Source organism: Zootoca vivipara, chromosome 2 (genome assembly GCF_965207765.1).
Source record: "Zootoca vivipara chromosome 2, rZooViv2.hap1.1, whole genome shotgun sequence".
NCBI classification, from domain to species: domain Eukaryota; kingdom Metazoa; phylum Chordata; class Lepidosauria; order Squamata; family Lacertidae; genus Zootoca; species Zootoca vivipara.
Window position 1 is genome coordinate 602,871 of NC_142584.1, and position 23,936 is coordinate 626,806.

General features: G+C 49.7%; 1 protein-coding gene across 2 annotated transcripts in view; it reads left to right on the plus strand.

The window, feature by feature from the left end:
- Positions 1 to 2,901: 2,901 nt before the first annotated feature.
- COLGALT1 (collagen beta(1-O)galactosyltransferase 1) overlaps positions 2,902 to 23,936 on the plus strand; it is a 38,419-nt gene continuing 17,384 nt past the window's right edge. For both annotated transcript variants that reach the window (XR_009557235.2, XM_060272187.2), the window contains exons 1-6: positions 2,902 to 3,197; positions 9,607 to 9,717; positions 10,753 to 10,870; positions 16,447 to 16,581; positions 17,703 to 17,907; positions 19,614 to 19,733. Coding sequence is in view for 1 of the 2 variants with exons in the window: in XM_060272187.2 (XP_060128170.1) it covers positions 2,971 to 3,197; positions 9,607 to 9,717; positions 10,753 to 10,870; positions 16,447 to 16,581; positions 17,703 to 17,907; positions 19,614 to 19,733 (916 nt within the window). In the remaining variant the exon portion in view is untranslated. The remainder of the gene's footprint in view (positions 3,198 to 9,606; positions 9,718 to 10,752; positions 10,871 to 16,446; positions 16,582 to 17,702; positions 17,908 to 19,613; positions 19,734 to 23,936) is intronic.

Genomic DNA, 23,936 nt, shown 5'->3' on the forward strand with positions numbered 1-23,936 from the left:
ACCAGTAAAAAAACAAAACAGAAGAACCAAAATTAGAACCATTTAAAACATTGTAAAAGATACATCCAAGATGGTGTCGAGAAGGGCAGCCATGGTTTTTGCTCTGTAACGTACCTGGCTTTTTTACATGCTTATGAATGTTTTTAAGGTGCTGTTTCACTGTTTTATTGGGGTTGACAGGGTATAGGGAATTGGGGGATTCACATAGATAACTCCAGGGGTGAATAGGTCATGGATCAAGACACCCTGGGGACACTCACAGGGATTAACCACTCAGAATCCCACCCCACCACAAACCCCCTACACAACCCCCTACCACCAAGACCCTCCCCAACCAATACCAATACCAAGACCCCCAAGGAACCTCCCCTCTCCTCAACCCTCCCCTCCACCCCCAATACCAGGACCACCCAAGGAAACACACCTCCCCTGTGTGGGGGAATTGGGGGATTCACGGGGATAAACCGGGGGGGGGGGGACAATACCTCATAGAGCGTGTCAAATTGGAGACACTCGCAGGGATTAGCCACTGCAACGCGTGGCAGGGTCAGTTAGTTATATGTAAAAATAGCCCATGGTTTTTTCCTGGTGGAATACACCAGAACACAGTTCTGGGGTGATTTTTTTGGTCAATCTACTCAGTTTCTCTGGTGGCACATCTATCTCTCCAAGCTGCCACACTGCAGGAGTTGGAGTCCAGCAGATCTGAAGGGCCATAGGTTCTGCATCCCTGATCTACACCAGCAGCCCTTCCACCTGGCTGCAGCCGTGGCACCAAGGGAGTCACCTGTTGGACTGGGGAGAGAACTCAGAACAAGCACTTTGCTGCCAGTGCTGTTGAGAAAGAGCAGAACCAAGAGCCAAGGAGGTTGGAGACTAGCCCAGGTTTATTAGCCCTGAATGCTGTGCACTTATCTGGGAGCAAGTCTTACTGAACTCTGTGGGACTGCTGCATGGGCATGCGCATAGGATTGGGCTGCACAGCAGCACTCCTATGCAGACTTACTTGGGAGTAAGCCCCACTGAATTCTTATTCTTAATGGGTTATTAAATCCAGTGATCGCCTTTCAAGGCTATGTACAAACATCAACTGAAATCAAACCACACAAACTATACCATCAAACCAATAATGGCAATAATGATTGAACTATCACTAGTGATAGAACAGTGACATCACACTCAAAAGCTACTTAAAACTGAGTAGCACTTACTTCTAAGTAAACACACAAAGGAGTCGGCTGCAAGGTGGCAAGCCGCCCCCCTTCCACACTTTAGTTTAGAGGGACAAACAGCACTCACTATTTGCTGGGACAAACAGTAGCAAACGTCCAGCTGTTGTGTGTGTTTAAACACACCTGGATCACCACTATGGGGCTTGAATTAAGCAGGCTTTTAGTTGGGTCTAGCAAAGAGACTGTTGTGTTCAAACATCCCTCCCTGGGAGAATATTGATGTGTGCTTGGATCAGTCTTGTTCTGATGCAACTCCAGATGTTCTAATGCAGCTGGCTGTGACTATTTCCTACAGAACTTACTATGTGCAGATGCATTTGCAGCATCCCTGGCTGCAAGGAGGGTGTGTGTGTGCTGGTGGGGAGGTTATCTTGAGTCACAAAGTTACAGCTGCACTTCCTGCCAGTCCACTAAATAATTCCAAGAAACAAACGTAGATCTTGTGAGTGTCCAGCTGGCAAACCTGGACAGGCCAGATGCCGGAGGACACCCAAAATGGCTGATAGGAGGCCGCTGTGTCAACATTTTTTCATAGTGTTGGTGGGAGCCTTGCAGGTCATTCCATCAATCCAGAGCTAGAGAGAGACACCTGCCACCTCTCTAGGTTGATTGTCCAGTTGCTCCTTTCTCCCAATGCTCAACTGAAATACTGCATCTACCGCTACTCCTGTCACCTCAGCCCATTAGATCCCGTCCTGCCCTCTGGGATAGCAGAGAACAAGTCTTTGCCTTGAACTGTGCAGTGGACGTGGTGGAGTGTGGGAGGGACCACAGGGCGGCTGCCCCAGGCACAAAATTATTGGGGGTGCAAAGTTTCAATGCTTGGTGCTGTCTCAATACAGCTGTGCACTTCTGTCACAGGGATCCATTGAAAATGGTGTCTCCATGCAAACCAGGAAGTGAACTCTCCTGACAATGGAACAACTCTTCTTATCTCTGCAGCTGCAATCTCCTGGATGATGCCCTTAGTTGAATGAGCATATGCACTCCATCCGTTTCCCTCCCTCCACATGGCCCTGGGCACTGGCAACCCACGCTAATGTCACTGCTTCTGTGTGGCCACCCTGCAGAGTTGAAGAGCAGCGTTGCATCCCCAGTGCCAGTCCCGTGACCCTGTTCTCCTGGGACTTTCTCACCTGACTATCTTTGCTGCTCTCAGCTTCCTTGCATGCTATACTTCTTAATATGCAGCACCCAGAAGTGCCTTACTGATTTCATCTGCGTTTTAATTAATTTTAAGTGTATTCATTCCTTTGTGGGGTTTTTTTTTGGGGTGGCGTTGTTTAAGCTGTTTTTATTTGCATTTTAATTTTATGGACTGTTTTAGAGAGTTGCTTAAGTGGTTTATAAATCTGTCTCTATAAATATACAGGCCCCGCCTCTGCTATGTAATCCGCATTTACCCTTGCAGAGGAAGATCCAGTATTCAAAAAACCCCAAACCCGTTGCCCCCAACCGCCTCTGCCCGCCTAAGCAAAGCAGCCCCCTTCTGCGAAGCTTTGGCTGGCCCTGGAAGCGCCTCTGCGGCCGGAGGATGCCTTCGCAGCTCGCCCGCCCGCCCGCCCGCCCGCCCGCCCGCCCGCCTCAAAGGAGCGGGGCACGCAGCCAGCGCGCCTCCCCGCCGGCCTGGCGTTTGTGCAGTGGGGGGGACGGGGACGGGGACGGGGACGGGCCTGCTTCCTGCCGGGAAGGCGGCGCTTGGTGCTCCGCGTGGGCGGGCGGGCGAGCGAGCGAGGCAATGGCGGCGCGGCGGCGGGGTGTGTGGCTGGCGCTGGCGGCGCTGCTGGCGTGGAGCGGCGGGCGGGCGGGCGGCTACTTCCCGGAGGAGCGCTGGGTGCCCGAGTCTCCGGCGCGGCCGCCGCGCGTCCTGCTGGCCCTGCTGGCGCGCAACGCGGCGCACTCGCTGCCCGCCGCGCTCGGCTGCCTGGAGAGGCTGCGCCACCCGAAGGACCGCCTGGCGCTTTGGTGAGTGAGTGTGAGAGTGAGAGTGAGTGTGAGTGGCCCGCCGGCCGGCCGGCCGGGGATCGCAGCAGCAAAAAGGAGCCGGGGCGGCCCATTCCCAGGATCCGCTTCCTCTCGCCCAAGCGGCCGCCGCCCTCGCCGCGCAACTTGCTCGCAAGGAGGCAGCTCCGAGCAGCGGCACCCGGATGGCTGTGCGGCTGCCACGCACATGTTTCGCCCGGAATCCTAGAAGTCTAGAGGGCGGAGGGACACCGAGGGTCATCTAGTCCAGCCCCCTTCCATGCAGGAAACTCAGCTCAAGCATCCACGCTCCCTCCACTCCCCACTTTCAACAGAGTGAGACCCCCCCCCTTTTCTTTAAAGTTCCCAGTAAATATGGGTAGAGCTGCGTTGCTGCGACGATTGAATCCTTACTCGGGGAAGAAAACAGCCACCTCCAGCCACCATCCAGTATGTCTCTGTGCATCCTGTGCATTGGGCGGGCTTTGTCTTTATTTCCTGCAACGACACTGCTGGATCTCTCCAGTGCCCCATGTAGTCCTGAATCCAGTGGAAGCAGAACTCGGTGCAAGAGCAGCTCCCCGAAAGTGGCTTGAGGCTGCAGAACTTCGCCAGAACCACCCTGTAAAGATGAGAAAGCTGCCTTGAGAATGAGCACATGGGAATTACTAGTCTTCAAAAAACAGAGCAAAAACGCTTTGAGCCCAGAGTACCCAGCTTGAGGAAGAAGGGGAGAGGAAACGTCAGTCAGTACAGGACAGTTTACAAAGGTTGCCTGTTTGCCAAGAGGTGTACATGAGCGGCTTGGGTTGAAGTTGTTTTGCAGCCAATTCCATCCGCAGGCCAAGCTATACTCAAAAGTGAATTTTCATTTTATTTTCAATATTTATCAAAATATTTCTTTGGATTTAATAAGCAGCTTTTAAAAAATGTGAATTATATCAGCTGTAGTGGCTGATAATTGATCCCTCCCTTGAACCTGAATAAAATCCCTCTTCTGAAGCTGTCAGTCACTTTGCCACCGAAATGGCCCCCACCCAAACAGATATACCACAGTAAGGAAGAGCAGGGTTAATTTCCCCCTTCCTTACCTGATTTAATACTTTTTAAAACACACCCAGCAAGATAGATACATTTAATATCATATCTTATTTTTTGTGGTTTTTTAATTAAAGGTTTTCTTGGTTTACAAAGATATGTGCAATGTCTCTAACAGGCACAGACAGACACCGACACCACGCCGAAAACCACCCCACACCCCGCCGTTGCCTCCCCCCTGCGATTTACCCCGGGGCTGGTGTCGGTGTATCCCAGTCCCACTGTCCCACAGAAGGCCGAAAACCATTTTGGGATTCAGGAAGGGTCAGAAGAAGATCCCTCCCTGCACCCCCTCCTCCCCCCACCCCTCGGCTCATCCCTGTGAGTCCCCCGCACCTCCCTGCCCGCCCCCTGGCTGATCCCGACGATTCCCCCAGTGCCGGTGTCATGTATCCTGGCCTATATGTCAGATATTTGGCATTTGGGGGGGAGGCAACGGCAGGGTGTGGGGTGGTTTTTGGCGCAGTGTCGGCGTGGGGCGGCCTCTGTGTGCCTGTTGGACACGGGGGGTAGGTGCATCGGGGTTTGTGGAGGAATGGGCTTTGTGGAAGTTATAGTATGTTAGTTGGTGACGTCAGCTTCTATTTCCCAGCATTCGCTTTCGTCTGGGTTTTTAGTTCTGGAACACGGGGTTCATTACCTGGCCCTGGTGTGACACCTGCCTACGCAAAGTGCATCCAAACACTCGCATATTGGTATGTAACATTGTCTCCAAATTTGAACGCAATCGGTCCAGGAGTTTCGGAGAAAAGTCCGGACACACAAACATGCCCTTTTTACATTTATATATATACCTTGTTTCCCCCTTTTTAAGACACCGTCTTATAACTTTTTTCCCTCAAAAAAACACAGGGTGGCTTACTTTCGGTGGGATGTTCGGTGGGAATTTTTTTATTACCGGTACGGTTTTTACGGCTCAGGGCGCTGCTGGGCTCTCTGGAGTGCTCGGCGCTGCAGCAGCCACCGGTTCCGGGTGGCGGGGCAGCAGGCGTCCTTGGCCGGGCCAGGCAAGGAAGAAGCAGTGAGCCCAGCGGTGGCGGCAAGCACGGAAGCGGCAGGGACAGCGGTGGACGAGAAGGCGGAGCGTGGGGATGCAGCCAGGAAGGCGGGAGCGCAATCAGCTGTTAAGCGGAGCTCTTGGAGTGCCGCTCCATAGCTGATCGCGCTCCTGGAGTGCCGGCCGCATGGAGTGACTCTGTGAGTGGAGGTGTCTGTGGGGGTTGGTTTCTGCGGCGCGGAAGTATGGCTTATTTTCGGGGTATGTCTTATATTTCTCAACTGCTTAAAAACCCTGCCATGGCTTACTTTATGACCGTATTAAAAAAGGGGAAACAGGGTATATAGATAGTTAGTATTTTTTTTCTGCCCCCCCCCCCCCCGGTTCCATATGAATCTCGCCATATCTCTTTTCCATTCCTGAAAACACTTCATCCCTCCCAGTATTGGAATTGTTTGAAATAAAAATATCATTTTGGGAAGTATATTCATCTTAACTACCAAGATTCTGCCCCATAGAGAGACTTGTAATCTTGTCCAGTTTTCCATATTTTCCTTAATCTCTTTCCATACTTTGGTGTAGTTATCTTCATAAAGTTTAATACCCTTTGTTGATATCCAGATCCCTAGATATTTTATCTTGCTTTTACTTTCTAATCCTGTCAGCTGTTGTATTTCTCCCCCCCTCCGTATTTAGAATTTTAGTTAATATCTTAGTTTTTTGGTAGGCCCGCCCCTTTCCCATATGCTTTTATTACTTCTGGCGCTGCTGGGATACTTTCTTTTGGGTCTTGTGTTGTTATTGTCAAGTCATCTGCGAATGCTCTAACTTTATATGATTCTCCCCCCCCCCAATTGTGATTCCTTTTATCTTTTCCTCAAAACTTCCAAAGCTAATATAAATAACAGGGGTGAAAGGGGGCAACCTTGTCTTTTCCCCTTTGTAATTAGAAATTCTTCAGTCAGGTTTCTATTTATAATTAACCTTGCTTTTTGTTGTTGGTATATCGCTTCTGTTGCCTTTCCCATTTGCCCTTCTAGTCCCAATATTTCTAGTAGTTTTTTCACAAAATGCTAGGAGATGTTATCAAATGCTTTTTCTGCATCCAGCAGCAAAAGTCCTGCTTTTTAAATCAGTTTTAAATTCTAAATATTCCAAAATATCTACAATATTCCTGGTGTAACGATATTTGTCTCTCTAGCAGGGGCGTCGCTACAGTGGGCGGGCCGCCCCGGGCACCATCCTGGAGGGGGTGACAGACACTCACCGGGCCCCGCGACCGGCGACTCGGACGATCCCAAAACCTTGCTCGGTGTGAGGCAGCGGCTGGCTTGTGCTTGCTCTCTCGCTCTGCCGCTGCCAGCTCGCGCTTTCCTTTTTGCGGCTGGGGTGGGGCTGCGTGAGGAGGGGCATCAATACCAACCTCAAGTGTGACCTCCGCACGTGGCTCCGCCCAGGGCCCACCCCAGCTGGAAAAAAGGAAAGTGCAAGCTGGCAGCGGCAGAGTGAGAGAGCAAGCACAAGCCAGCCGCCGCCGCATGTCCAGCAAGGTTTTTGCAGGGCGGCGGGCCGGGCTCAGCTTGCTCCCTCCCTCGGCCAACACACGCTCTCCCTGGATGCTGGCCCGCCCCTCGACTCCGTCCAGGGAGAGTGCACGTCAGCCGAGGGAGCAAGCCGCTTGCTCCCTTGTCCGACGCGCTCTCTCCCTGCTGCGGCGCCACTCTCCCTGGGTGGAGTTGAGGGGCGGGCCAGCGAGGGGCGTCACAAGCGTCGCCTCGCTGGCCCGCCCCTCAACTCCACCCAGGGAGAGCTGCAGCAGGAAGGGAGAGCATGCGTCGGCCGAGGGAGCAAGCCGGTCCCGGCAGCCAACTGGCACTAACATCGCTAGGCGCTGCAGGGCTTGGCTTGCTCAGCCAACGTGTGCTCTCCCTTCCTGCTGCGCCGCGTGCCAGGGCGGAGTCGAGGGGTGGCCCAGCGAGGCAGCGTCACGCCCGCACGTCATGACGTCACGACGCTGCGGACCACCGCCCCGCTCCCGGGGGTGCCTCCGCGTTTGCCACCCTGGGTGACGGAGTGGCTAGCAACGCCCCTGCTCTCTAGCTTGATTGGGGTCTATTGTTTCTTTTAATATCTCTTTTAATCTTTTTTCAATTATTCCAGCAAAAGTTTGTAGTCTCAGTTTAGTAAAGATATTGGTCTGTAGTTTGGCATTAGTTTGAGATCCCCGTCTGCTCTGGGTATTAGTGTAACATATGCTTCAGATGTGCTGCTTTGGTTTGCCAGAAGCGGCTTTGTCATGCTGGCCACATGACCTGGAAGCTGTATGCTGGCTCCCTCGGCCAATAACATGAGATGAGCGCCACAACCCCAGAGTCGGTCACGACTGGACCTAATGGTCAGAGGTCCCTTTACCTTTATGCTTCAGTCCAGGAATCTGGTGTTTTTCTTTTTCAAAAATTTGGTTCATTATTTCCTGTAGTGGGAGAAGGCTAGCTACAGTCAACAAATTAATCTGTAGGAAAAGTTGTGATCCTAAACATACATGGCCTGAAGAACTGTGACATTGTCTCCACACTGACTAGGGCTGACAGGAGTTTCTAAAATACCAGATCCTGTGGGCTTAGGATGGCTCTTCCTGGCTCGGAATGAGGAGTGCTGTCAGATTTTTTAAAAATAAAGTGGGCACTCACTGCTGGTGGGTAGGAGCTGGAGCTGGGCAGGACATCCTTCTTTCTCTTGCTTCCCCCCCGCCCCCGGGCATGGAGCCAAGTGCAGTTATTGGGCCAAAGGATTCCCAGTTTCCATGGCGTGAGAATGGCACAGTGGGAGGCAGAGTCTTCTGGAGAAAGCGTGGGAACTCTAGAGCCATTTCTGGAAACTTGCCCTTGTGTGGGCCTTTTCTTCTCTGAAGGGAATTGCTTTCCTAAGCCAGCGCTTGCATGATGGAGGAAGGGCTCTTGATGGTGCTGCCCGTCCCTGTGTGGTGCCGCATGCTGTGACTCGAGCATCTGCTTTGGACGCTGCAGCACCAACTCTCTGAGATCCTCCTACCCACAGGTTGCAACCACAGCCAAGGGGGCATTTTTCCATCCCCGCCGCATTAAGCAGTTGGTCCCCTACCTTTCTCAGCCTGACCTGGCCACAGTGATCCATGCGATGGTCACCTCTAGGCTTGATTATTGTAATTCGCTCTATGTGGGGCTGCCCTTGAAACTGACCCAGAAACTCCAGCGGGTGCAGAATGCCACGGCAAGACTCCTTACAGGGTCCTCACCGCGGGATCACATTCATCCAGTGCTTTACCAGCTGCACTGGCTCCCGGTGGAGTACAGGGTCAGGTTTAAGGTGCTGGTTTTGACCTTTAAAGCCTTATGCGGCTTAAGACCCTCGTACCTGCGGGACCGCCTCTCCCGGTATGACCCACAGAGGACATTAAGGTCCACTGGAGATCCCGAGTTACAAGGGGGTTAGACTGGCCTCGACCAGGACCAGGGCCTTCTCAGGACTAGCCCCGACCTGGTGGAATGCTCTCTCTCTCAGGAGACTAGGGCCCAGCGGGAGTTGTCATCTTTTCGTAGGGCCTGCAAGACGGAGCTGTTCCGCTTGGCCTTTGGACTGACTCAGTCTGACCCCGGTGTTACCCTCCCCTAAGGTTTTATCCTACAGATATTTAAATGAGGTTCCACTTGTAGATTCCCATTTTAAAATTGAATTTTAACATTGTATTTAATCTGTATTTTAATTGAATTGTTTCTTTTATGCTTGTTTTGATATTTTTGTTGTTAGCCGCCCTGAGCCCGGTCTTGACTGGGAAGGGCGGGGTATAAATAAAATTATTATTATTATTATTATTATTATTATTATTATTATTATTATTATTACCCTGAGTGAAGCAGACCCCAACTTGTGTGTTTTGAGTTTTGACATTTGTCAAAAGTATTTCTCCTAACCTTCCAAAATTAGTCAGCTCTGTTCCTGAAGCGTGAGTTTTTCTTTCACTGTTTTATGTTCTGTTTCTGTACTTCACTTTCTATAGCTTGTTTTTTCTTTAGCTGAACTATAATTTTGTAAATTTTTTATCATCAAGTGGGGTTGGTTTTTCTTGGAGACTGTAAGCTGTGCTCTGGAAGAAATTACTCAAAGTGTGTGGTATACATTTTCAAATGAAGTTTGTGCCCAGTTAGAAACCTGTGCAGATGCTAAAATCCTGGTGTCCTACATTTTGGGTAACCTTGGCAAGTGGCTGTTTGCAAGCCTGGAAGTGGGAGGTGGGGAAGGAAGGAAGCTTCCAAATTCATTGCCTTGCGTGTCTTCTAGGGTGGCAACTGATCATAATGTGGACAACACAACAGCTGTGCTTCGGGAATGGCTGATGAATGTACAGAACATGTATCACTCGGTGGAGTGGCGGCCCATGGAGGAGGCCAGGTGAGCAAGCCAGAATTGTGGGGAAGGGGCTTCAGTATTTGGGGGGAGAGGTGAAGAGAAAGGAAAAGAAAACAGAAGCTTGATTTGAAGAGGGATCCAATTCCCAAGGAGAGAGTGAGAACACAAAGACTGCTCTGTGGCTGAGTTCCACAAACTTGGTTGTTGTTTTTTGCCTTATGTTTTCCAGACATAGCCTTGTTGATGGGCAGCTTGTAGAAAAGAGTGGGTGGGTTGCATAAGCGAGTCAACTAGGGTAGCCCCACCCCCACCCCATTCCCATGGAAGTCTCTGTGCACCTTGGACACTGCACACTCTGGCCACGGATGAATGGCCCAAAGAAGGCTTCTGGTGAAGGATACCCTGGGGCCAGGCTGTGTTTACTCTGCATTTAAAAATAAAATGAATTCAAATTCTATGCAAGGAAAAGGCAGCTTCTGCTTCCAGTATAAATTATGCAATTGAACAGAGTTGTGTAGTTTCCTCTTGTTTTACACAATTTGAACTAAATTTATTTAACTAGTTGGGAGGAAAGGCAAGATTCTTTGCAGTGCCAAGGCACTGGAAATCTTTACAGTGTAATCCAGTCTATGTCTACTCAGAAGTAAGTCCTACCAGATTCCATGGCACTTGCTCCCAGGTAAGTGTGTAAAGGACCTTAGCAGCCTCTCCTGCTTCTGAGATTTCAGCACTTACTCTCCCTGGTTTCCAAGCTTATCTGTGTCATAAGGATAAGAGCCAACTGATGAAAGTCACAAAATCCCTTGGGGCAGCAAAGTGCTTCCACTAGTGCAATGGCACTCCCCCATCTGTTCTGGGGGACTCTCCCAACCCTCCAGAGCAGATTTGGAGAGGGCATGGGGATGCATAAGAATGGGAGAGGGAGAAGTTCTGTAGAAAACCTTGTGCTGGCTGAAATACTTTGTTGGGTAGCCCCCATCCCTTGGCATTTAGCCCTGGTAGCATCTAGATTCCTCTGTTGGGGAAGAAGGTGATTTCTTCCTGTGACATCATCCTGAGCCTCGCTGTCCCTGGCAGGTCCTATCTGGACGAGGAAGGTCCCAAGCACTGGTCCAATTCCCGTTATGAACATGTCATGAAGCTTCGTCAGGCAGCGCTGCAGTCTGCCCGGGACATGTGGGCTGACTACATCCTGGTAAGGAGAGGCTTGGGGGGAAGCCGGGCTGCATTTCTAAGATCTGATGACTGACTTCCAGGGACCTTGATTCAGGGCATCACTGTAGCTGTGTGGCAGCCCAACAGTCTGCACATCCAGGAGGGGTTTCAGGGCATGGTGGAGAGATAATTGGGAGACAAGTGTGGGCTGTGCAGTTTTAATTCCCATGGCTGGGAAACAAGCCTGACTTTTCGAGGGATACTTCAACCGTGTAAACAACTGTACCATTTAATGGTTACAGTGTGACTTCAGGTCATAAAACACCTTTGCTGTGATAATCCCTCTTCACCCCACCCCAGGCAAAGCGGAAATCTAAGGATGATAATTCTGATTTGTTACATCCCCTACCTCCTGAGGAAATTTGGTAGAAGTGAGCAGACTTGTTTCCAAGCTTTCAATACATTCTGAACCAGGGCCTCCCCATTTGACCTGTGAAGTAGTTTTGGCCAAGCCACAACTGTCATTGCCCAGAGAAGGGAAGAGGCCCCTAGGGCAGAGGTTGCTACCATGGTGCCTGTGGGTGCCAAGGTGCCCTCGCGGCATTTCCCCTGTTCCTACCATGCCTCTGAGCCTCCCAGCCGTTGTCTGCCCCCTGCGTCATGAAGTGATGAGGGGTCAGGGCTGCTGTTCCGCTTCCCACAACCAAGGACCACCAAGGCTCAATGGTGGTTTTTCAAGCTTTATTGCTATATACATATGTACAGTTCAGAGTTCAGAAAGACATGACTGCCTATTCCGAGTCAGAATCCGGAACTGGCGCGCGTCTCAACCGTCGCCAGCAAAGAAACCTCGGCCCCCCTCGCTTCCGCCTTTGCTCCTGGCGCTTTCCCCTTCTGCAGACCCTTCCCCTGAACTACTGAGTAGCCTCCTCGCTCCCCCACCTTCCGATACCTCCCCAGCTGCAGGACCTTTGGGCGCCACTTTGTCCTCGCTCGTGCTGGTAGCATCCCTGAGCCCCTCCACCTCATTGAGAGCCCTTGCACCACCTTCCTGTTCACCCTCCTGCTCGACTGGTCCGCTTAGTTCCTGTCCCTGGGCAAAGTCGCTCCCCTCCCAGGGTCCCCTGACATGAGGTTACCCATCTCTCCTCAGAAAAGTACATAGAACTGAAAGCGGAAGTTGGTGGAGCAACACTTTCCCCCATTTCCCCTGAGGGCCTCCCAAACCTCTGGGTAATTAATTCTGTTGCATCTGACTTTTATCCAGATCCATTGGGAAAGTGAAGCATTGGTGTTTGCACTTCAGGGGGGGGGGGACAGTTGCTGTGACCACTGGCCGAAAAGCTTGAACTCTCCATAGGGACTCTCCATAGGGAAAGGTGGCTGCCCCCCCCCCCCGCCCTGCGGTGGGGAAAGACCTCTTCTCAAAACCAAATGTGGTATTTGGTCGGATCAGAACCCTCAATTTCTTGCAATTAGATTTTGGTTGAGGACAAAAGTAACAGAAGAAGAGAGCTCACAGCAGGCCCTTCATTTCTGGGGTGAGACTGGCTTTGCCACAGCAGTGCCTTGTCCATTGATCTTATCCAGCTCTTTTCTGCCACTTTGCTGTTTCTTCAAATACTGCCAGATCTGGCATGCCCTGTCTTGCCTCACCTGGTTCTTCTAGTACAAAGTGATGCCCGCTGCGTCCCCCCTGACCTCCTCAGCCCGGCATTCCTGTGTGGGCTGCTCTTTCCCTTGGTGCTTTTCACTCCCAGGCAAGCACAGCTGGGGTGGGATTTGGGGATGGAGTGGTTGAAGTCCAGCTGTTCTGTGTCTCTGTGCTTCTCGCTAGGGCTGGAGGGAGCTGCGCTGCTCATGAAAAGCAGAGGCACCTGTTTGTTTGTGGAGACGTCATCAGGTTCCTTTTAATCCTAGCAGTACCTTGGCTCTTAGGAGATAAGCCCACAATGGAATGGAGCTCAGTTCCTGGAAGCAGCCCCCAGCTCTGGTTCAGTGCACAGTTCCTCAAAGGGTTTCTATGGAAGGAGTGTCCTTGCATGCTTAAGCTGGCTTTTCTTGTAGCTGTCCTACAAGCCAAGCATACCTCCTTTTGTTTCACAGATGAAAAAAGGGACACACTCTGCCATTTGTTTTTACAGCAATCTGAGTGGTGTCCTCCTTGTGTTACATGTGCAGAAAAGGGCCTCCTCCACTTTCTGTCTTTTAATGGCCTCACAATATGCTGTCCTGTGCTGTTTTAGAAGCTAAGGTGCTGCTGGTGCTTTTAGTTAAAAGGAAAAGCAAACAGGTGTCTTGCACTGCAGACCAAAATAAATATTGCCAGCTGGAAAATGTCAGGCTGTGCATTCCACGGAGCCTTAGTGTCTGTGTGCTTGCATGTTCCCATCTCTGCCTCCTGCTTAGAGACCGGAATGACTAGTAGCTTGAATGGTAGTTATCCCCAAAGTTGCCCTTGCAAGACAAGAATTTACCAGGAACAGGTACCAGAATATCAAAGCCTTGGTCCCTAGTAAATAGTGACCATGAGAAGGTACATATCATGCCCCTTAGAAAAACAGCTGCCACCCATGTTTGTGGCCCTCTTCCTTCTGAGAAGGTATAGGGACTTCATGGAAAGCATGGCCTCCATGGGGCTGTCCCTGAATAAGTTTGGCCCAACTCATAGCCGCGGACATGCCTTGGACCTGGTGTTTACCTCTATGGATGTTGGTGATCTGACACTAAGTAAAAGCGAAACCAACGAAGTGCCATGGTCAGATCACTACCTGATGCAACTGGACTTCTCCGCAACCCTTCCCCTCTGCAGGGAGGTGGGACCGATTCGGATGGTCCGCCCACTTAACCCACTTAAATGGATCCAAATGGCTCATAGCTGCCAAGTTTTCCCTTTTCTCGCGAGGAAGCCTATTCAACATAAGGGAAAATCCCTTTAAAAAAGGGATAACTTGGCAGCTATGAAATGGCTTCCAGAGAGTGGTAGGGGATGTTTTATCCCATGTTGATGGCCTTTCAGCTGATTCCCTGGTGGCCCGCTGGAATGGAGTTAACCAGGGCTATTGACTGTCTGGCTCCGAAGCGCCCTCTCCGATTGCATGGAGCCCAGACAGCCCCATTGTTTCCCTGGAGCTGAGGGTGATGAAACAATCGCTGAGAGGGCTAGAGCGCCGGAAAACTCACGGCAGAAAACTCATTCTGAATCAGACCGGACACGGGTTAGAGCTCAACATCGAGCCTACCAAGTGGCAATGGCGACGGCGAAGAGGACCTTCTTCACTGTTTCTATTGCATCTGCAGAAAACAGCAGCAGGAGACTTTTTCAGGTGGTTTGCAGTCTATCAGAACCACCTTCATCATTGGGGCCTCCTGCAATGCTTTTGCAAAGTTTTTTTGCAGATGAGGTCGCTCAGATTCGGGAAGAGGTAGACTCCACCGTGGGAGCAGGGCCAGGGTGGGAGAGTGCTAGAGCCCTGTCTAGTTATGTTATATGGGATCAATTCTAATCTGTTACCTCCAAGGATGTGGACAGGCTGCTTGGACGAGTGAAACCGACCACCTGTCTCCTTGATCCTTGCCCATCCTGGCTAATAAAAGCGAGCCGGGAAGGGCTGGGCTCCGTGGGGTGGTGAATGCTTCCCTCTACGAGGGAGCCTTCCCAGACCTGCTGAAAGAGGCAGTCATTAAACCGCTTCTTAAAAAAACATCTTTAGACCTTGCCAATATGGCCAACTACCGCCCAGTCTCAAATTTACCATTCTTGGGCAAGGTGATTGAGCAGGAGGTTGCTGAACAACTCCAAGCACGCCTGGATCCATTTGGATCCCTTCCAGTCGGGATTCAGGCCTCATCATGGGACTGAAACTGCCTTGGTCGCGCTGGTCGATGATCTCCGGCAAGCTAGGAACAAAGGTGAGAGCTGTTTCCTAGTTCTGCTGGATCTCTCAGCGGCCTTTGATACAATTGACCATAACATCCTTCTGGACCGTCTAGAGGGGCTGGGAGCTGGGGCCACTGTTATACAGTGGTTCCGCTCCTTTCTCCAGGGTTGTGTCCAGAATGTGGTGTTGGGGGATGAGTGTTCAGACCCCTGGGCTCTCACTTGTGGGGTGCCTCGGGGTTCTGTTCGCTCCCCCATGCTTTTTAATATCTATATGAAGCCGCTGGGAGAGATCATCAGGGGGTTTGGGCTGGGTGTTCATCAGTATGCAGATAACACCCAGCTCTACCTCTCTTTTAAATCAGAACCAGTGAAGGCGGTGAAGGTCCTGTATGAGTGCCTGGAGGCGGTTGGAGGATGGAGGACGGCTAACATTGAGGCACAGGTTAATTCTGTGTCCAGGGCGGCTGTCTACCAGCTCCATCTGGTACGCAGGCTGAGTCCCTACCGGCCCGCGGACTGTCTTGCCAGAGTGGTGCATGCTCTGGTTATCTCCCGCTTGGACTACTGCAATGCACTCTACGTAGGGCTACCTTTGAAGGTGACCCGGAAACTGCAATTAATCCAGAATGCAGCAGCTAGACTAGTGACTGGGAGTGGCCACCGGGACCACATAACACTGGTCCTGAGAGATCTACACTGGCTCCCAGTACGTTTCTGAGCACAATTCAAAGTGTTGGTACTGACCTTTAAAGCCCTAAACGGCCTCGGTCCCGTATACCTGAAGGAGCATCTCCACCCCATCATTCAGCCCGGACACTGAGATCCGGCCCCGAGGGCCTTCTGGCAGTTCCCTCATTGCGAGAAGTGAGGTTACAGGGAACCAGACAGAGGGCCTTCTCGGTAGTGGCACCCGCCCTGTGGAACGCCCTCCCAGCAGATGTCAAGGCAATAAGCAACTATTTTACTTTTAGAAGACAACTGAAGGCGGCCCTGTTTAGGGAAGTTTTTAATGTTTGATGCTGTACTGTGTTTAATATTCGGTTGGAAACCGCCCAGAATGGCTGGGGAAGCCCAGCCAGATGGGTGGGGTATAAATAATAAATTATTATTAGTAGTATTAGTATTATCGTTAAACAATTGGCAGAGCCCTTAAAGGTGGGATTTCCCTGAGGAGCGTCTGCCTGTGTGACTTTAGGCTTTAGGGATTATGGATGGCATTAGGATTCCCACGATGCAAGGCATAACACACTTGGTCTACAGTTTGGTTGGAAGCCGCCCAGAGTGGCTGGGGCAACTCAGCCAGATGGGCGGGGTATAAATAATAAATTGTTGTTGTTGTTGTTGTTGGAAATAAGAAAGGGGGGGGCAACATGTCTATCTTTTGCCAAGAAGATGGCTGACTCCTGACCATCCTTATTTTTCCCTTTCACTGACATCACAGCTGTTGCCTCTCATTTTTAGACCTGTCCTGGCTTTCTAGCAATTGGATCTCGAGGCTGCATCTGCTGGACCAAAATCTCCCTGGTCCAGATTTGGCCCAGCAGCTGCCAGTTTAAAAATGTTGGCCTATCATAAGCATAGGTTAGAAGTTGAGGTCCTAAGACAGGGGCACAGTAATTTGTTAGCTAAGGTTTCATGCTCACCAGCAACCTTGGACCTTGGGGGTTCACAACATTTAAACTGGAATGTAGAACTGACTTTTCTCCTCTTTTTCTTGCTGCATAATTCTGCAGTTTGTGGATGCAGACAATCTCCTGACGAATCCTGACACGCTGGGCCTTTTGATAGCTGAGAACAAGACTGTGGTGGCTCCAATGCTGGACTCACGGGCAGCCTATTCAAACTTTTGGTGTGGGATGACCTCTCAGGTAGGTGGATCCCAGCCTCTGGTTTAACTCTGTTCTTGCCATGTGTGCTTGAGACCACAGCCAAAGACTCTGGGGCATGAAGGACTTGGTACAGTATATCCATGGCTACGCATGTTGTCAGCTGACATGACCTTCTGTCCTTCAACAAATTCAACACAGAGAAATATCTACCAGGCATATTCTCTGCAACTTCCTCGCCTCCTAGTCAATACAGTTCTCACTTTTTCATCATCAGAGTGAATCTCCCTTTGTGTGTGGATCAAGGATGGTGAGCATCTGCACTCATTCATTTAAAAAATGTTTATTTTAGAAAAGGATATGTTCTGTAAATTAAGAATCAAGCACCTAGAGCCATAAAAAGATAAAGAGGTATTTAAACACAAGTTAAAATTAAATCCATGCTTGCACATTTCCTTGAAATATTCTGTGCTATAGATATGCAAGATAATGAGGTTATGCATTTTGTTGCAACAGCTGTGACATGAACCAAGAAAGCAAGTTCTGACTTTACCCTATTGGAAAAGTGTAAACATCAATTGATTTCAAAACAATGCACGTCTGGTGTGTTTTTGGAAACAGTGGCTTCTTTTTACAGTTACAGGTAGGTAGCCGTGTTGGTCTGAGTCGAAGCAAAATAGAAAAAAATTCCTTCAGTAGCACCTTAAAGACCAACTAAGTTTTTATTTTGGTATGAGCTTTCGGTATCTGAAGAAGTGTGCATGCACACGGAAGCTCATACCAAAATAAAAACTTAGTTGGTCTTTAAGGTGCTACTGAAGGAATTTTTTTCTATTTTGCTTCTTTTTACAGTACATGGTAAAAGAGGACCAATATTTTCTGAATTAATTTGGCTATCTTTTTTCTTTAGATCTAATACAATGTGTTTTATCTAACATAATGAGTTTGTTTAGCTATTGAGGCAAGTCTTTTAAAAACCGTGCAGCTAGAGCTTTTAAGAGTTGCCATCTTGTATGAGACCGGTTTTTTATGCTTCGTATAATTCAGCACAAAGACTCATTTTGCACATGATGCTGAAGTGTTGCAAGTTTCCTTGGCTGGGCTCTATTCCTGCTTCTCTTTGCAGGAAATATCATGTGGAATTCCCCTTCTGCTTCTCCTAGGGCTATTACAAGCGCACCCCTGCTTACATCCCCATCAGGAAGCGAGACCGCCAGGGCTGCTTTGCTGTTCCCATGGTGCACTCCACCTTTCTCATCAACCTGCAGAAAGAGGCCACTCGGAGCCTTGTCTTCTACCCACCCCATCCGGATTACACCTGGGCCTTCGATGACATCATCGTCTTTGCCTTTGCCTGCAGGCAGGCAGGTGAGTCAAAGCCCTGTCCGCTCACAGAGAAGGGTGCCGCCTTGGTTTGTGTGTGTTGGCCTCACAGAGGCATCTGTTTGTGAGGATCAACAAAATTAATTGAGATTTTTTTTGTTTGTTGAGCTGCCTTGCAGACAATTCTTCAGCATAGCTGCATGCTTTCCCCTCTTTATCTTGAAAAATAGGAATGCAGGAAGCTGCCTTATGGCAAGTCATACTGTGATTTCAGCATTGCAGGAGGTTGGAGCCGATGGTCCTTGTGGTCCCTCCCAACATTGTGCCTCTATGATTCTATGAAATCATATTGGCCTGTCTAATTCAGCATTATCAACAGTGACTAGCTACAGCTCTCTGAGGTTTCAGGCAAAAGTCCTTCGTAGCCCTGCCTGGAAACACCCAGGATTGGACCTCAGGGTTTTTGCTTGCAAGACACGTCCTCCACCATTGAGCCACAGTATTTCTTCAGCCCCCAACTTGTTGCCTGCTAGAAACTTTCCGTTCTCATCACATACAACTGCTGCTCTTTGAAGCTAGGAGAAGGAGATTGGAAAGCCCCATGCTGCTCCCTGCCATTAGGAAATAGCACCCCTGTGGAAATTATTACTCCAGAGGTGGGGAACATCTGGCCAGGGGGTCAGTCTTACCTTCCCTGGGGATGCAGTTTGGCCCATGAGGCCATTTCCCCCCAACCAAGCAAGGGACAAGGGTGTGGAGTTCAAGGGATGTCTCTCCCAGGCACCTGATGTTTCCAAAAGGCACATTTCCCCCTCCGCTTCCCATTGCCTGCACATGGGACTCAAAACAGGGGGGGGGGGGTTGTGCTGGACTCCAGTTCCCTTCATCCTGGACTGTTGGCTGTCATGATGGAATGGATGGGAATTGTACTCCCATGACATCCGAAGGGCCACAGCTTCCCCATCTCTGCTTTAAATATTGCTGCACCTGGGAAGAGAAGCAGATCTACTTTGCCGCCTACCTGCTTTCTTGGGGCCAGTTCAGTTCAGCTGAGGCAAGTGCCTTCTAAACAGAAACGCAAATCCATGAATTCAAGGAGGCATTCTTGGGATTTTGCAGGCACAACCAGTTGTACCCTGATCTTTGCTCCTCAATGTAACTAGGGCTATATGTTTTCCATGCTAGCAACAACAAAAAGCAAAAAATAAATGTGGATTTCTGCAATCTTGAGGAAAAATCATAAATTGATCTTATTTTGAATACTTTGTTCTTCTGTGTTTTAATATTTTGAATTTTTTGTTCTGGGTTTGTTGGTCATGGGAGAGGCATGGGTGCTGAAGCTCTGCCCCAACCACAGAAAATTTCGTCCAGGCACCTCTTTTGCTATTGAGAATTAACATAAGGGCTAGAAGCTTTGAAAAAGAAGAAAAGCTTCCTGAGAGTCCTGGGCAGCTGACTTTAGCACCCCTTCCCACATTTTGAGCTCCTGTAGAATTGCAAGCAGCCCAAATAGTGCAGATTTCTTGGGCTGGTTCTCCACCTAGTTTTAAATCTTTGAATGGTACTGGAGCATTTTGTGGGCTGCCAAGTGCACCATCAGAATTTATTTTAATCACTTCATGCATATGGAGGTGAAACAATGGCCATGACTCCTTGACTTGGAAAGGACATGGAGAGGGGTCTGTTGCTGCTGCCCAATGACATCTTGATTTTGTGTCTTCCCTTTGGTGGTTCCTCCCCACTTTGTTTAGAAGTTCAGATGTACGTGTGCAACAAAGAGGTGTATGGCTTCCTTCCCGTGCCTCTGCGATCCCACAGCACCCTACGTGACGAGGTGGAGAGTTTCATGCACGTGCAGTTGGAGGTGATGGGTGAGTTCTGTGTGACTCTTGGCCAAAAGTTAGCCAGGCCTCTGCAAGTTGCTGTTTTAAACCAAAGAGGAAATTTGTATAAACAGACACCAGATTTTACCTTGTGTAAGGGTTAGAAGGAGGGTTAGAAAACTACCCTGGGGGTGGGGGTTTTGCATATTGTTGAATACATCATGATAAGAGGGTTGCTTTTAAAAAGCAAAGACCAGGACACCCCAAAAGTTGTTGAGCTTTTTCTTTTTAGGAAACCACTGGAATTGTTGAGCTTAAGAATTCTTTCAGCTTCACTGGAGTCTTTCCAGTGATTCAGTGGCAAAGTATACAAAGAACATAAATAAAGCACTGGAAAGCTCTTCTTTCTTCCTCACACTCACCCCCCCCCACCTGTGGGGGAAAAAGAGGGGGAAGAGTTTTCGTTTTCTGGTGGTGTTTATGTTGTTGGTTCCCCCAAATAGCTTTCCTCCATATTAAAAAGGAAGGGTTTTTTTGTTTTTAAGGAGACTATCTTTTTGCTTGCTTGCCCTCCCTCCCTGCCTTTGATAAAAAGAGAGAGATTGGTGGGGTGAGGGCTTTGGGGGGCCCCTCTGTGAGGGGTGTGTGTGTGGAGGGGAGAAGATTTAGCTGGCTGCCTTTTGCTGAAATGGGAGGTTGGGTACTATGTGAGCATGATGGGACGGGTGTTTGTTGGTAAGCAGTGCAAGCAAATGTGTGTCTACTCACAAACAAGTCCTACTGAATTCAATGAGGGTTACTCCCAGGAAAGGAAAAGTAAGTTTAGTTGAATTCAGTGGGGCTTATGCCCACAAAGATTCCACTTAGACCTCTGAGTGGGGAAGCAGATGCAACTTGACCAGTAAATCACAAACTACTCTTAAATTGGTTGAAAATATATTAAATATATGATATGAAATTTTATTTCATATTTTTTATTAAATCTACTTCTTCCTTGCATTTTAAGGCCCTCTACCAACCTCAACAATGCCCTCGGCTGCTGCGGGGGAAGTGAGGTGCACCCTCCACTGTTCTGGGGGCCCCCAGCAAGGCCCTCTGCCGTCACAGATGTATTTTGTAATCTATTGAGATATTGTGATGTTGAAAACCAGATATCGCCCTTCTTGGGGGAGAGTGAGGATGGCTTACTTTTGGCAGAGCTTTTGACATCTTCACTGGTGGTTTGCTATAGGAAGGGCTCTGCATGCTTCTGCGCTATTAAGTAATCAGTTAATCAATTAATTTTGGCACCTGGGCAATCCCTGGTTGTGGGCTGATAAAGGCAAAGTTATATGACCCAGATACATGTATGCACTTTGAGCAAAGTGGCATGCTTTTTCCTGTTTTGCAATTCTACCCTGGACAATCATGGAGAGACTGAAGGGCTGGACAGGACCCTCAGCTCCTAAGCCATGTGGCTATTTGGTTTGGTCATCCACTCTGTTGTGCCCATTTCTAAGAGTAGAGGGATGTTTATGTAGATGCATAATGGAACCTGGGAGCAATATCATCCAGATGTGAGGAGTACAAGACCAGTTTGCAGTTGAAGAGCCTGGCATCCTCTTCTTCCTTACATCTGGTAACTAAGCAGACCCTCCGGGTTCAGAGACAGGGGCTGCTGGGGGAAGTGGGGCACTGGCAGTGGCTTTCTAGAGGTGTCTGTCTGGCAATTGCTGGGTGCAGGTCGCTGGGAATCCTGGACTTGATGGGCCTCAGTGCCATACACAAGAGATCTTCTGAAGCTCTCTTCTGATGCAGAATCACCTCAAAAAGGATGTTGCAGAGGTGGAAAAGGTTCAGAAAATTGCTGCCAACATGATCCAGGGGATGGAGTGACTCCCTGAGGAAGAAAGGTTGCACTGTTGGGGATGTTTTACAGCAGGGGTCCTCAAACTATGGTCCAAGGGCCAGATCCAGCCCGCCAGAATGCAGCAAAGCATTCTGACTTAACACAACAAAAGCATTCAGCTACAACTCCATGGCCAGCCTAATCATACTCTCTGTGGCTGCATTGCATGCTGTGATTTGTAGTTTCTAAGGCAGAGGGGTGTCTCTCTCTCCTCCTGCATTTCAAGCGTTCTGTGGAGCTTTGCTCCTGACCCCTCCGCCTTCCTGTAGTTGCCCGCTCCCCCTCTAAGGCAGAGGCGCCAGCCGGGCTATGGTACCGTGGACCCTCTGGCTCTGGACTCTCCGTTCCACCCACCTTGTTGTAGGCGCAGCCACGCCGCTTAGTCCTCGGAGCCCCCTTGGCCCACAGGCACCTCCTGCGGAGAGGCGGGGGCCATGTTGTGCCTGAGTCGCCATGGCAGCCCATGGGCTGGAGGTGGAAGCCCCAGGCGAAGCCGGAGAGAATGGGCAGCCTCTCCCGACAAGCAGCCAGTTCTTGCGACAGACTGGTGAGCAGCAGGGAGGAGGAGGAGGAGGAGGAGGAGAAAGAGGCACAGAGACCTGCCTTATACCCAGCCAGACCATTGCTCAGCACTCCAGGGTTTCATGCAGGAGGCTCTCCCAGCGCCACCTGGGAATGCCAGGGGTTGAATTTGGGACTGCCACTGAGTAGTAGTTGTTGTTGTTGCTGTTGTTGTTGGTTTTATTAAATTTATATACCGCCCTATACTCGGAGGTCTTAGGGCAGTTCACATAACAAAATCTAAATCTAAAACCACAAAGACCTCAAGGCCCTCTGCCTTGCAAAATAAAAACAACAGCCCAATAACACCCCCCCCAAAAGAACCACATTTAAAAAGGGCATAGGATGTCAATCAAATAAATCAAAAGCCTGGCTAAAATGAAACGTTTTTGCCTGGCGCCTAAAGGTGTATAATGAAGGCGCCCTTTTTTTCAAACTATAGTCCAGCCCCCAACAGTGTCTGAGGGACAGTGAACTGGCCACCTGTTTAAAAAGTTTGAGGACGCCTGTTTTAGAGAAAAGGTGAGTAACATGGAATTTAATAAACTTATGCACTGTGTGGGGAAAGTAAAGAGAGAATGTTAGAAGATTTAGGGCAACTAAAAGAAAGTCCTTTCCACAACACACTGTCAACTTGCTACTCCCAGAGGCAGCCATATCACTGACTTGCATGGCTTTGAAAGAGCATTAGGCCCATTCATGGAGATGGAGATGGAGTAGGAGGAGAGGGCTGTCGATGGCTCCTAGCCAGGATGGCCATTCTGGAGGCAGCAAGGCTGGAGGGGAGAGATCTTGAGCTCCTGTTCTGCTTCCTGGTTTCCCTCAATGGGCATCTGGCTGGCTGCTGTGAGACGGGCCATTGGCTTGATCCAGCTGGCTCTCTGGACTTCCTTCTGCTGCCTTGGGCAAAGCTTGACTTCTCAGCCTCTGTTCCCTGGCTGTCAAAGGGGAAATGTATTTGGCCTACCTCCCAGGGGTGTCTGTGAAGACAGCACATAAAGGTACAAAAGCAAGTTAAGGTTGAGGTTCTATAGCTGGGAGTAAACCTCACTAAATAATAATATATTATTATTATTTATTTCTTAATTAATTAATTAATTAATTAAATTTATATTCTGCCCTTCATCTGAGCATCACAGGGCAGTTTACAGTATAAAAACAGAAAAATAACAGTATAACAAACTAAACAACCCCACCCCAGGCATAAAGTTTGAAAGGCCATAAATTGTTTAATCTGCCTAAAACCTGGTTATAGATGAACAGTTCACCTGTTGCCTAAAGATATGCAATGAATGAGCCAGGCAAACCTCCCAGGGGGGGGGCAGCCTTCCTCAAATGGGGAGTGTCAGAGGGTCGTTGTGGCTACTCTAGAGTAACTCCGCTTGAGTCCAGTTTGTGCATAGTATTTACAGTGCAGAGATAGCTTAAAACATGACCTCTCAGTCCGAACCAGAATCCGGCAATGGCGTACGTCTGTTCCTACGCCAGCAAAGTAGTCGGGGCACCCCAAAACGCCTCCCTCTTGACCTGCGTCGCGGTGCTCTCCTTAACTCTTGTGCCAGAAGGAGCGATGCCCTCTCAGCCTCCTCCTGGTCAGGGCGGTGGAAGGGCTCTCCAGCATCCTGGAGCCCTTGCCTACATCTCTCCTCCCCTGAGCTTTCCCATCGTTCTGCCCACTGGCTGCTCTCTCCCTCCAAGGCTCTCCCTTCCCCCCTGGCTGCTTCAGAGCCACTGCTGCTCCCTATGCTTGGCGAGGTGGACGTTAGGATGATGGGGGTTGGCTCCCTGTAGGGACTCACCCT